The 13,648-nt window shown below is 39.3% G+C and overlaps 1 protein-coding gene across 3 annotated transcripts in view; it reads left to right on the plus strand.

The window, feature by feature from the left end:
- The window catches only part of kif26ab (kinesin family member 26Ab), a 202,925-nt gene that overhangs the window by 132,476 nt on the left and 56,801 nt on the right, over window positions 1-13,648 (plus strand). The window contains exon 1 of one of the 3 annotated variants that reach the window (XM_039742350.1): window positions 12,950-13,286. The exons of the other annotated variants lie outside the window; for them this stretch is intronic. Coding sequence (XP_039598284.1) covers window positions 13,267-13,286 — 20 coding nt within the window. The 5' untranslated portion in view covers window positions 12,950-13,266. Of the gene's footprint in view, window positions 1-12,949; window positions 13,287-13,648 lie in introns of those variants that run through there. 3 annotated transcript variants of the gene reach the window in all.

Consider the following 13,648-nt stretch of genomic DNA (forward strand, 5'->3'; position numbering starts at 1 on the left):
TTAAACTCAAAACACATTCCCACAATAGGTACAATGAGGTATTCAGAAACATGCTATGCAGAATATTCTCCAGTACATAAACATACACATACACATTGCTTTTGAACTATCTAGATGCACTCTCCAAATGTGCTTGAAGAAAAAAAAACAGACACATATTTTAACCTGCAAAAAACAGGATTGCATCAGCTTGAAATGTCAACAGTTAAAAATAAAAAGACCACAGTTTAATGAAATATTCATAGAAAAGAAAAAAAATCAATATGTCAGCTGTTAGGCCTTCTTGAAACACCACTGAGAAGATGGGGAAAGCCAATTTGTTACCACCAGTCTTATTGTAGTATGTGCTAGAATGTCTTTTTCTTGACCCCGTGTGCTGAATGCACTCCGAGTCTCTCGCCCTAATGATGTCATCACAGTTAAGCTCCATAATATGATGTCATTTTTGATTAATCATTCACTTTGTCTAAAGCTACAACACTAAACACTATAAACCATTTGACACATTTTATTTTTTTTGAGGCAAGATTTTTTTTTTCCATTATGGTCAGCACACCGAGGAGCAAATCAACTGTCAATAATGTTCACCAGGCTAGCAGTAATGAGTAGTGGTTCAGGGGAAGCCTCTTAGCTAAAACTGTAGGGAATTAGCGAGTGAGCACCTTAAAATTATGAGATGTTCTGCAAATGGAGAGCGACACCATGTTTGTAATTCTGGTAACTGCAAGCTGTGTGGCATAGTGAGTGGTTAAGACTTCAAACCCTGAAGTGTTGGGTTCAAATCCTGCTACGGACACTGTTTGACCAGGAGCAGGTTCCTTCACCTGCTTAAATTCCACTTGAAAAAAGCAAAAGAAATGTAGCCAGCTGTATCTTCGGTGTTGTAAGTCGCCTTGGATAAAGGGATCAGCCTAAGAGTAATACATTTTATATTTGAAATAAGCTGGCTTGCGCAAGAAATGAATCTATATAGAAATAAATGGATGAATAGCCCCATCCCCTGTATCATTCCCCTTTTTTACCACTAGTTTATGACATTTATTTTATGATGTTTATTTCCTTTATTTATTAAAGAATCTTGGATCTACATTTGCAATAAGCTGGTTTGAAAAAAACAAATGTATAAATAAATGTCCCTGTTTGTCCAGTGCATCATTCCTCTTTTCGTGCTATTTTTCACCACTTTTCTATAATTTGGAATAAGTGTGTTTGAACAGTGGATAAAAGAATGAAGGACTACAAGGATGTACTTGATCATTGACTCATTCCTATCTTTGTCCTCTTTTTAACCACTGCTTTCTATAATTTGGAAAAAGTAGATTAGTGAAAGAATGAATGAAGAAATGAATAGATGGGCTAATATTTCTGTTTGTCCCTTTATCATTCCTCTTTTTATCACTGCCTTGTGTAACTTGGAATAATCAAGTTAGTCAATGAGTCAATAAATGCTCCTGCTTGTCATTAGTGTCATTCCTTGTTTCATGCTCTTTTTGCCCAGGTTTTCTATCACTTGGTGTAAGTGTATCAGAGCAGTGGGTACATGAGTGAACTGTTTACCTGTGGTGTCATTTTTATTTTCATCCCCTTGTTTATCCATTGTTCAAATGTGTTTATGTATAATTTGGAGTAAGTGGGTTTGGAAGCTGATTAGTGAATCTGAGATCCACAAGAAACAATGAAGTGCCCGCCCTGTCCTTTGAGGAGTGGACCAAGTGTTTTTCCTAGCATAGATAATTTATCGATCATAGAGTTTGTCAGCCCTGTCCACATATGCTTTGTAGAATTGAAAGAAGTTTTGGTTTCATACGTATTGTGCCATTAGTGTATGGGATTCCACTATTTGAACCTGATCAGTCAGCTTTTAGGGTTAACCATAGCTGTGAGACTGCCCTCATAAATGTTGTGAATGATCTCCTTGTAGTTGCTGATAACAGCAATTGTCTGCTGACTATTTCAGCGGCTTTGTACTCAGTGTGCCATTATGTACTCATTCAGCATCTTGAGTCTTATTTAGGCCTTTGGCATGGTTTCAGTCCTATCCAACTGGCAGACAGCAATTTGTGTCCATTGCCAGCTGCAAATCCTCGTCTGTCCCTGTGAAACAAGGTGATTTTCTGGGCTTGGTACTTGGCCCACCCTTATTTATTATTTATCTTCTCCCTTTGGGTGACATTATTAGATGGTGTGGATTGAGGTTGCATTTATATGCTGATGACGTACAGATTTATGTTCACACTAAGCCTTCCTCTGACTTTTCACCAGACTGGTTGATTATGTGGGTCACTTTAACTCTTGTTTGTGTCTCAGCTATTTTAAGGTAAATGGATATAAGACTGAGGTTTTATAAACAGGTTTGGAGACTCTTTTTAAATCTGTTGGAGACTTTAGTATTGATATTAAAGCCTGCCCCATTTCACCTTCTTCAGAAGTCAGGAGCCTGGGAGTCATTTGACATTTGATTCTCATATAAACAGTGGGACAAATATGTTTTTTTTTCAGCTTTAAGAATGTTTTACAAATTTAGATTTTCTATTACTAATCATACCACAACAACATCTCTTATATCTTTATCACATTTTCATTGAGAGGATATCACTCAAAGTGATTTATATGATGTCAAAGAAAAAAATGCACACAAAAAACAAACAAATTAGAAATAGATAAGAATAAGAATGAATAAATAACAAACCAAAAATATTAGATGACAATAAATCAATATGCACTTACATAACACGAACATGCAGGTAATACTGTAGAAAAAGTCCTTATTTCTATATTAATCTCTGGGTCTCTAATGTCAAGATTACTTTTCTAAGGGTTTTTAGCTGCAGCCTTGATTAACATAATCTCAGTGAGCCTGAAGCAGTTGGCGGCGCTTCCCATGACTGTCAGTGGCATAGTCTAACATACCCAGTTACTCACTCCAACTAGTCCACGACTCGCCCCTCAAACAGGTCTGATTTTTGTCTTTAGTCTCAGAGGTGGGCTCTTTGTGAATCAGAGCTGACAACCAATGAAATCTCAACCAGAAGGACAATGCGTACAATGCACCGACAAAGAATAAGGAGCACAAGGTGCTCCGGAGCTCACAAACAGAAGTGAAGCTCATCTGTCTGATGGGTGGTGTTTTCTGTACCACATCAAAATAGAAAAAAGAAAACAAAGGGCAGAGATTAAAGCTAAATTTACCAAAGCTGTTAATCCTTTGTACATCACTGGCTCCTTTAGGCAGCATGCCATTGGCTACCAGAAGTAGAGGTGAGGTAGGCACCCAATCAGCAAATGTGACATGAGCAGCAGTTTTCAGTTGTTTAAATCAACATGGTTCAGTAGTCCAATCGGGGGTTGCCACACTGAACTTGAGAGTTTTCAGCCTGGATTTAGAAACTGAGAATGGAGGGGCTTCTCTTATATAAGCAGGCAGATCATTCCACAGCTTTGAGGCCCTGTCACTAAAAGGTTGACCTCCCACTGTTATTTCATTAATCCTTAGAATCTTTAGTCGGCAGGCATCTTGAGATCTTAATGTTTTTTCTGGTTTGTATTAAGATACTGTAGATAAGCAGAGTCTTGGCCGTTTAAGGCTTCACATGTAAGACGGAGGATTTTGAAATCAGTCCTAAGCCTAACTGGGAGCCAGTTTTACTTTTTTACTTGACTTAGTCCCACACAGAAGATTAGTTTGGAAACTGAATTTGGAAATTGGAATCCTGCAAAACTGGATCTTAAGTTGGTTAACTTACAGAAAACAAAGAGTACAGATAAGAGGAGAATGGAGTGAGGTCATCAGTGGAGTCTCTCAGGGGGCTACTTTTTCTGATTTACATTAATGACATTGATTTCGATATAGTTACTAAACTTGAGAAATTCACAGATGATACTGGAATTGGAGGACTGGCATACATTGAGGAGGAAGCATAAATAACTGAAAAGACCTGGACAAGCTTCAGAACTGGGTAAACAATTGGGAAATGCAGTTTAGGGTAGAAGAGTGGGCATAAAGAACACTAATTATAAATATAAGATGAGAGGAAACTGCCCTAGCGAAAGCAACCTCTGAAAAGGATTTAGAGGTTTATGTTGACACAGCATTTTTATCATTTAAGCAATGGGCTGAAGCAATTAAAAAGGCAAATAAAATGTTAGGTTATACTGTAAAAACTATTAAATGTAAATTGAGGGCCATTATGCTCAGACTATTGTGAGTCTGTATCTGGTGTACTGTGTGCAATTCTCGTCACCACACTGCAAAAAAGACAGAGCAGCACTTGGACCTGTGCGGAGGAAAGCAACCATGAGGATCCTAGGAATGAAGGACATGTCCTACTGTGACAGATTCAAGAGAATTAAACCTCTTTAGTCTTGAGCAGATGAAACTGCATGGGGACCCAATCCAGATCTTCAAAATTCTCAAAAGTATTGATAAAATATACTGAGCAGAATTTTTTAACTTAATAATGAATCACCTGCTCAAAGAAAAAAAAAAATAAGGGAACAACATTTAGGACTGAGGCCAAGAAGAACATATTTACTCAAGGAGTTGTGGGAATCTGGAACAAACTACCAAGAGATGCAGTGGAATCAGAACCCTTGACAATCTTTAGGATGTATCTAGATGAGATTTTGCTAAACAAATGAGCTTGATGGACTGAATGGTCTCCTCTTGTTTGTCATATTTCTTTTGTACTTATATTCTTATGTTGAGTGTAACAACTTCAGAACTGGATTTGTGTGGTCAGACTTTCTGATTCTTGCAATAATTCTTACAGCAGCATTTGGTTTTCCTCAAATCCCTCTCTTGTATATATTTTTGGTTTTGTTTGTTAGTTTTTAGGAGGGGGGGGTCCTGCTCATGAGTGCACCCTCCAAATTGCAATATTACCATACAACTTCCATTTGATTTTGTACCAGTCTTAGTTGTACATTTAAGGTGGTGTGGTTTGCCTGTTTATTAGCACTCAAACCATTCAGAACATATCTTGAATCTTTTTGGCATCTCTTGCTCTGAACACGATTGATTGGCACTGTCACCGCTGCCCACTGTATCCATTCAGCACTTCAGATACAGTCTGTAATCCTTTTGTCTTTTACACCAGGCTGTCAGATCCTACCATTGGCCTTCAAATGTGCTCTTGAAATATTTCTACAGCATTTAAGTTAAGAGCTTAAGCTTTCTAAAGCCCCTTAAACCCTCCTCTGCGCCAGGGAGCCCAATGAAATCTGCAGGCAGTCCCTGGCAATTCCTTTTTATTTTTAATTCAGCCAAAGCGGTCAAATCGCCCATCATTAGCATACAGATTTCTTTTCTTTCCAGACAAATGAGCAAGTGACGGTTATTTATCCGAGGCTGATTTTTAGAGTACAAGGTATTATCAACCCTGGCAATCAGCACTGCCTGACTAACTAGCCCAATGTTATCTTGTCCACCGTGGTAAAAACAGAGAGAAAAGGAATGTCAAGGATAGTAAATGGGGCCAAAATGGTAATTAGCCTCAGGACAGCTCGCTTGATTGTTAAAGGCAAGACAAATTTTCGCAAACAAGCTAATAGGACTCACTCACTAATGACTGTCTGGGCACTGGAATTTTTCTTCCTAATTTGACAAATCCTGAAAAGAACCTCTGAAAGATTATTGACATAAAACCAATGGCAAAGCCAACCCCCCCCCTAGCCAGACATCTTTCTTTTTCATTTTGGGCTTTGTGTCTAGCTGCAGATAATAAAGGCTTTCTTTAATGAAGATGTCATCATGCTCAGGAACTCATTTTTGCATTTCATTCTCCCTTTGTGCTATGCTCGGCAAGAACACAGTTGAAAAAAAATACAAAACCTGTAGGAGCATCCCAAGGCTACGGAAAGGAATCAGAGTATGAAGATCAGCATGCTGCGTAATTGTGCGACTGAGCATTTGTCTTTTTATCTTTAGATTATTTGGCTTGACGGTTGTGCCTTTTCAACGTGCCATAAAGACACTGGGCTGCTCTGAGTTATTGCCTTTTAAAAGCTTTATTCCCCTGAATGCATTTGTTAACTGCATTCATTAATTAGCTGGCCAATTAATTATTTGATTAAAAATTGAAAAAAAAATTATGTTTCATTTTATAACAATTGCTAAAGGGTTGAAGTGATGCATGTCTGAATAAGTAACCTGTTGGCCAGTAACGCACTCATTTGTTACTGAATAATTAGAGCTGCACACTGACAGATGCATCAGTTCCTTTTAACATCTGCTAGATGCTGGCTTTGAGCACCACGTGCAACGAATATTAGTTGGAAATTTTTAAATGCACACTGACTGCATCTGTTTTGTGCCATGCAGGAATTCTTCTTGGTTGCTATTTATAACACTTGTGTTCATTCATGTGAAGCATAGGAATTGAATTGAATTTCACATCAGCTCATTTGTTTCTTTTGGTGGGAGAAGTGGGATTTTTTTGGACTGTGCTTGATAATGCCATGCATTTGTGAGTAAAGATAATAATAATAATAATTTATTAATTACATATATATTGTGATTTTCTAACCTACTTAAAGTGATTTACAATGACAGTGATGAACCAACTCAACCACACCAATGTATAGCATTCACCTGGATGATGTGACAGCAGCCATTCTTATGCCAGTACATTTACCACACATTAGCTATTAGATGTTGAAGGGTTGAGAGAGATGGTAGAACAATAAGGGGCAAATGGATGATTAGGGGTCAAGAATGGCCAGGCCATGGTGGGCAGTTTAGCCAGTACATTGGTAAACTCTCAACTCTTTTCAAAATCTGCACAGGAATCTTTTATGACCACAGAAAGTCAGGACTTAAGTTTTTACGTCTCATCCAAAAGGCTGTCAGGTGGGATTTGTGTAGGTATGTTAATTTTTACTATACGTTCGTAAGACTTTTTTGGGGGGAAAGTACAGGTACCCCACACTATCCAGAGTGGGTCATCAGCTAAATAATAGAAACATGGTGTAAAATTGGGGAATCTGTGCGAAATCTGGTAGAGAGAGGTTCAAAGGTGTGCATTTGCATATGAGACAAACACAAACAGGGATACCTGGCTCTATCCAGGTGGAATACATTGCAGGTGTGATCAGTTACAACAAACCATCCCATCAAAAAACTACTACTGTACAATATACTAAATCGATAACAATTAGAAACAGCAGCTTACTTTATACAGCTCACTTCATCAGTTATATTATAATTATTTAAACCCTTTGATTTGACCATCAGGCCCCAAAGAAGCAGCATGCATCTGAAACATGATAACATGGAATATCTCTGAGATGGACATTGCTAACGGTTCTCCCCATTTACAGCTTAGTTTTAAGTGCTGAGATGTTGAAATTTCTACAATTGTTTGTATCCCCAACATGAAGATAAGCCTATGGCCATTGCTATATATCCAAAAAATGCCAATTCACAACTGGTAAGATGAGGATTTAGTGCTACTGCTAGTAGCGTTGGTTACCTGGATTTTGCAAAGGACTCTGCATGTTTGTCACTTGTGTGTCTTTTGCAGCAAGTCTTCCTGCTTAGTTGAGAAATACCTACATTTTTTAGCTTACCATAATTATTTGATTTTAGGTGAAAGAACTAGGTTACTGGTGGAAAATATGTTTGTGAAGCCAGCAGGGGGCTCCTTTCCCGTGGTTTTAGTGCAGATCCAAATGTCCCAGTGCAGTGATGAGGGACTGTGCGGTTAAAATTTCCGCTGTCCTTTGGATGAGACGTAAAACTGAGGTCTTGACTCTCTGTTGTCATAAGAGATCCCTGGGCATCCTTTGTAAAGAGCAGGGTGTATCCTGATGTCCAGGATAAATTGGCCACCATGACTTGGTCATTTTGACCCCCTAATTATCCCCTCTCACCACTTCGCCACCTAACAGCTCATATGTGGTGGGCGTACTGACGCAAAAATGGTTGCCATCATCCACCAGTTGATGCTACACATTAGTGGTGGTTGAAGTGGCACTCCACTCACTAAGTAAAGACCTTTGAGTAGTGAGAAAAGAACTTTATAAAAGTAAGGCAACCCACATGGACATGGGGAGAACATGTAAACTCTATGCAGGTGCATCCCAGACATGAACACCAATATTGCAGATACACATATTTGTTAAATACCGATAGTAATTAGATCTGGGAAGACTGTCAACATAGGCAATAGGTGTCATTGACCTAAATTAATCAGATGTATATGACCTTAATTGATCTTAGGACGAAAATCTATCAATATATGAAACCTCAGGTAGAATGAGGCATTACATGCCTCAAGAAGTGCAAACCCCTTCCTTTAGACTGTATTTTGTCTCCCATTTAACTACGCTGGATAAGATTTCCTTTATAATGGATTTTAAATGGATTTGTTAAAATGTACAGTCTGTTTTTTAAAGAAATACTTCACTCAAAAATACATACAGTGCATCCGGAAACTATTCACATCACTTTTTCCACATTTTGTTATGTTACAGCCTTATTTCAAAATGGATTAAATTCATTTTTTTCCTCAGAATTCTACACTCAACACCCCATAATGACAATGTGAAAAACGTTTACTTGAGTTTTTGCAAATTTATTAAAAATAAAAAAACTGAGAAATCCCATGTACATAAGTATTCACAGCCTTTGCTCAATACTTTGTCGATGTACCTTTGGCAGCAATTCCAGCCTCAAGTCGTTTTGAATATGATGCCACAAGCTTGGCACACCTATCTTTGGCCAGTTTCGTCCATTCCTCTTTGCAGCACCTCTCAAGCTCCATCAGGTTGGATGGGAAGCATCGGTGCACAGCCATTTTAAGATCTCTCCAGCGATGTTCAATCGGATTCAAGTCTGGGCTCTGGCTGGGCCACTCAAGGACATTCACAGAGTTGTCCTGAAGCCACTCCTTTGATCTCTTGGCTGTGTGCTTAGGGTCGTTGTCCTGCTGAAAGATGAACCGTCACCCCAGTCTGAGGTCAATGGCGCTCTGGAGCAGGTTTTCATCCAGGATGTCTCTGTACATTGCTGCAGTCATCTTTCCCTTTATCCTGACTAGTCTCCCAGTTCGTGTCGCTGAAAAACATCCCCACAGCACCACCATGTTTCACTGTAGGGATGGTATTGGCCTGGTGATGAGCAGTGCCTGGTTTCATCCAAACGTGACGCCTGGCTTTCACACCAAAGAGTTCAATCTTTGTCTCATCAGACCAGAGAATTTTGTTTTCTATGGTCTGAGAGTCCATCAGGTGCCTTTTGGCAAACTCCAGGTGGGCTGCCATGTGTCCTTTACTAAGGAGTGGCTTCCATCTGGCCACTCTACCATACAGGCCTGATTGGTGGATTGCTGCAGAGATGGTTGTCCTTCTGGAAGGTTCTCCTCTCTCCACAGAGGACCTCTGGAGCTCTGACAGAGTGACCATCGGGTTCTTGGTCACCTCCCTGACTAAGACCCTTCTCCCCCGATCGCTGAGTTTAGATGGCCGGCCAGCTCTAGGAAGAGTCCTGGTGGTTTCGAACTTCTTCCACTTATGGATGATGGAGGACACTGTGCTCATTGGGACCTTCAAAGCAGCAGATATTTTTCTGTAACCTTCCCCAGATTTGTGCCTCGAGACAATCCTGTTTTGGAGGTCTACAGACAATTCCTTTGACTTCATGGTTGGTTTGTGCTCCGACATGAACTGTCAACTGTGGGACCTCATATAGAGAGGTGTGTGCCTTTCCAAATCACGTCCAGTCAACTGAATTTACCACAGGTGGACTCCAATGAAGCTGCAGGAACATCTCAAAGATGATCAGGGGAAACAGGATGCACCTGAGCTCAATTTGGAGCTTCATGGCAAAAGCTGTGAATACTTATGTACATGTGCTTTCTCAATTTTTTTATTTTTAATAAATTTGCAAAAATACCAAGTAACCTTTTTTCATGTTTTTATTATGGGGTGTTGTGTGTAGAATTCTGAGGGAAAAAAATGAATTTAATCCATTTTGGAATAACGCTATAACATAACAAAACGTGGAAAAAGTGATGTGCTGTGAATACTTTCTGGATGCACTGTATATATCAGTATATGTTTTGTGTGTTACATAACCTGTGTGTTTCTGTAGTGAGAACTGAGAAAAATTTTTAATGACATGTATTTATGAATAATGGAGATAAGAAAACGTTTCTGACAGAGTATGTGTCTGTGGTGATCAACACTGGACAATGGCAAATGATATTAAAAATATTAATGTAAAAAAAATCTGATATTACTCATACCGCATGGTCCACACTTCAGTTATTCAGTAATATGCTTACAATGTGCAAAACACTGTTTTTTTTTTTTGCTAAATTATTGTTAATTAAACACTTCCAGCAAAATTAGCATAGGGCATTAAAGGGGGAAACACATCCATGTGGGACTGAGCTTTTGAATTGAAGCCACCAATGAATGTGGGTGAAAGGCAGATTGTCAGTTCAAACATTTAGTTGCTTTTTGGTGTGTTATATTCTGTACTGGATAGTATATGTGCTAGGTAAACGTTCTAAGGAAATGGATTATGGAATTCTTTTGAAGGAATTTAAAATAATAATGATGGAATTGTAGTTTCCTTTTATAACTTATACTGTTTGTTAATTGAATATAATGTTATATTATTGTTATTAGTATTTGATTGAATAGAGATTATAGTATTTTAAAAGTAATAATCTGTCTCTCTATCCATATATTGATCTCTTAGATAAATAGATATACAAGACACTATCTATCACACTATGTGTTATATAGTACCTTTCATATCTGTTATACTGTACCCTTCATATATCTCTGTTATATAGTGCTTTTTGTATCTTATGTTGTATAGTTCCTTATCTGTTATAAAGTGCCCTTATAAACTACGGTCCTAAAGGGATGGACATGGTCAGCAACAATACTTAGGTATTCCATGGAATTTAACCGATGCTCAATTGGTACTAAGGGGTCCAAAGAGTGCCAAGAAAATATCCCCCACACTATTACACAACCACCACCAGCCTGAACAGTTTTCATGTTGTTGATGACAAATTCTGTCCTTCCATCTCAATGCTGCAGCAGGAAAGGGGACATATCAGACTTACATTTTTCCAATCTTCTGTTGCCCAAGTTTGGTGAGCATGTGCCAACTCTACCCTTAGTTGCCTGTTCCATGTGATTGGCTAATTAGGTATTTGTGTTAACAAGCAGTTGAACAGGTGTACCTAATAAAGTGGCCAGTGAATCTATCTATCTATCTATCTATCTATCTATCTATCTATCTATCTATCTATCTATCTATCTATCTATCTATCTTTCACACCTATTTATTATATAGACACTTCATACTGTATCTGTCTATTATATGGTGCACTTCATATCTCTTCTAGTATATAGTGTCTTTCATATCTATTATACAGTATCTTTTATTTGGTAACTTTTGTTTTTACCCATTGTTCCTTATTCATCTCTTATATAGTGCCTATCTATCTATCTATCTATCTATCTATCTATCTATCTATCTATCTATCTATCTATCTATCTATCTATCTATCTATCTCAGCTTGAGAGCCACTATTAAATGTGTGCAATTTTATTTCAACTCTTCTCTATTAAGATTACAGTTTGCAACACCAAATCCAGTGTTACATTTCAGTTTGTAATAAAAAACGAGAAAAAAGAAGGAAACGTTACAAGATAAAATTGCATGCTGAAAGGTACATCACAACAAAGAAAAAGAAAAGGCGAAGCCAGGTTTCGCTCACGTATCACGGGGAACCGACCAGCAGCATCGAGCGTGAGGCAAGAACCAAACTTGGCCAAGGCGCCAACCCTTTGGTGGGCTTAGTCACCAATTCAAAATCCACTATTAACCTGGCATGCCGGTTTTTACCAATTTTAGTGAATAAATGGGATAAGCAGAGGAAGACTTGACAGCGACTGGGCGCTGGAGTCAAGCCCATGATTGTGGATTCGGTCGGCAGCAGTTCTGACCATTACGACATAGTGCCACTCCGTTTTATTGGGCATATATATTTTTTGACTCAACAGTTTCTTATAAACTTCGTTGCTGGAGTCACTATCTTTCCTACGTATTGTCATTCCTGCTTTGAAGTGTACTTTGCATGCAAGCGTGTTTCATATCTAGTAACAAGGCATTTTTGTCTTGTTTCATTATTTATGGGATTTTCATTTTTTCTGTCTTACAAACCCCCCTGTCACTGCTCCTCATAGTGTACGCTTCCATCTCTTAATTTACCAATTACACTTTATATTCTGTTAGGGGAAGGGTTAGGTTGCCTAAAAGGCATGACAGACATCCCTTTGAAGTGCGAGAATCTGTATAAAGTATGTGTGATACTCGTTCCCCGTGTAAGAAGACACTGGAGAGTGCGATGCGGTGATTGCATATTTGCAGTGTATTGATACAGCAGCTGGTGTGTGTGTGAGAGAAGAGAGAAAGAGAGAGAGAGAGAGGAAGAGGAGGGGGCGAACGGGCGCTTGGGAGAGGCAAGGACAGCTGGCAGCGTTTTCAGCAGCACAGAGCAGGATATTTTCTCTTTCTTGATTGACTTTATATTTAACTGGAACCTGTGAGCGATAACAGCATCAGCGTGCAAACTCCTTAAGTCAGTTTCTTCGGACTTTTCCGACGACAGCACGCTTTAGAAGGATATAGCACGAGACTGGAAATGGTAGCGTCTTGTTAATATGCGATGGGGTGCAGAGAGAGGAATTTGTAGCCTCAGATGTTACCTGGATGCAGGAGGGTCTCTGACGCTTGCTCTATAAAAAAGAAAATTGGTTGAAGAGTTGCTGGCAACTTTCCCTGTCTATTCGAGGAACGAATATGCCAAGGGGCGGTTTTGAAGTACCACCATGCGGGCCTTCGATCTGCCGCGTGATTAACTTTAGCAGAGTTCATTCATAGCCTGTGTGTATCCCTTATGACCCCCTCCGCCGTCGCCGCCCCCCCTTCCGCTCCGATTTATCTCACTCACTCACCCGCTCGCTGACTCTTGTTGGTGACACCTCGCACAAGCCTCTGTCGCAATGCCGGCTGTGTTTCTTTGTCAAGCTCAGCGGTTTGTCAGAAGTCACCGTGTAATCATGTGGAAACCTCAATGATTGCAAGCGGAGGAAAGAGGGAACCCCCACCCTTTCAGCGTAAAGCCCCCCCTCCTCCCCCTCGCAGCCGCCGTTCTGTGCCGGATAATGGAGTGCCGCAACCAAATGGATGGGAAAGTTAAGGTTTATTGGTTTCATGGGCTGGTTACAAACCCTAACTAGATGATGGATTGGAGAGAACTGTAAGTAAATCTATACATTACACTTTCTAGCACTCCCCCTTCTCCTCCTTTCCTTTCTTTCTTTATGGTTTATACCCGTTATCGATTCCAATCAATTGGCTCTGTAAAATATCATCTTGTTTTCCATCTCTCATTTTTAAACAGTTTTTTTTCATAAACCATATTGCTTTGCAGGATATAGAGTGGTATACGGTAATGTCAATTGTACGCGCTTGTCTTTGTGTATATGACCAGGCATACTGATATGTAGTTATATAAACATACACTCCTTGGGCACTGCTAGGAAATAATATGCGCAAGTGTGGGTGTGCGGAGTTATCAACTGTCCGAGAGTGAGTTAGAGCCACCGACAGGTATATGAC

This window comes from Polypterus senegalus, chromosome 18 (assembly GCF_016835505.1).
Source record: "Polypterus senegalus isolate Bchr_013 chromosome 18, ASM1683550v1, whole genome shotgun sequence".
Classification (NCBI taxonomy): Eukaryota; Metazoa; Chordata; class Cladistia; order Polypteriformes; family Polypteridae; genus Polypterus; species Polypterus senegalus.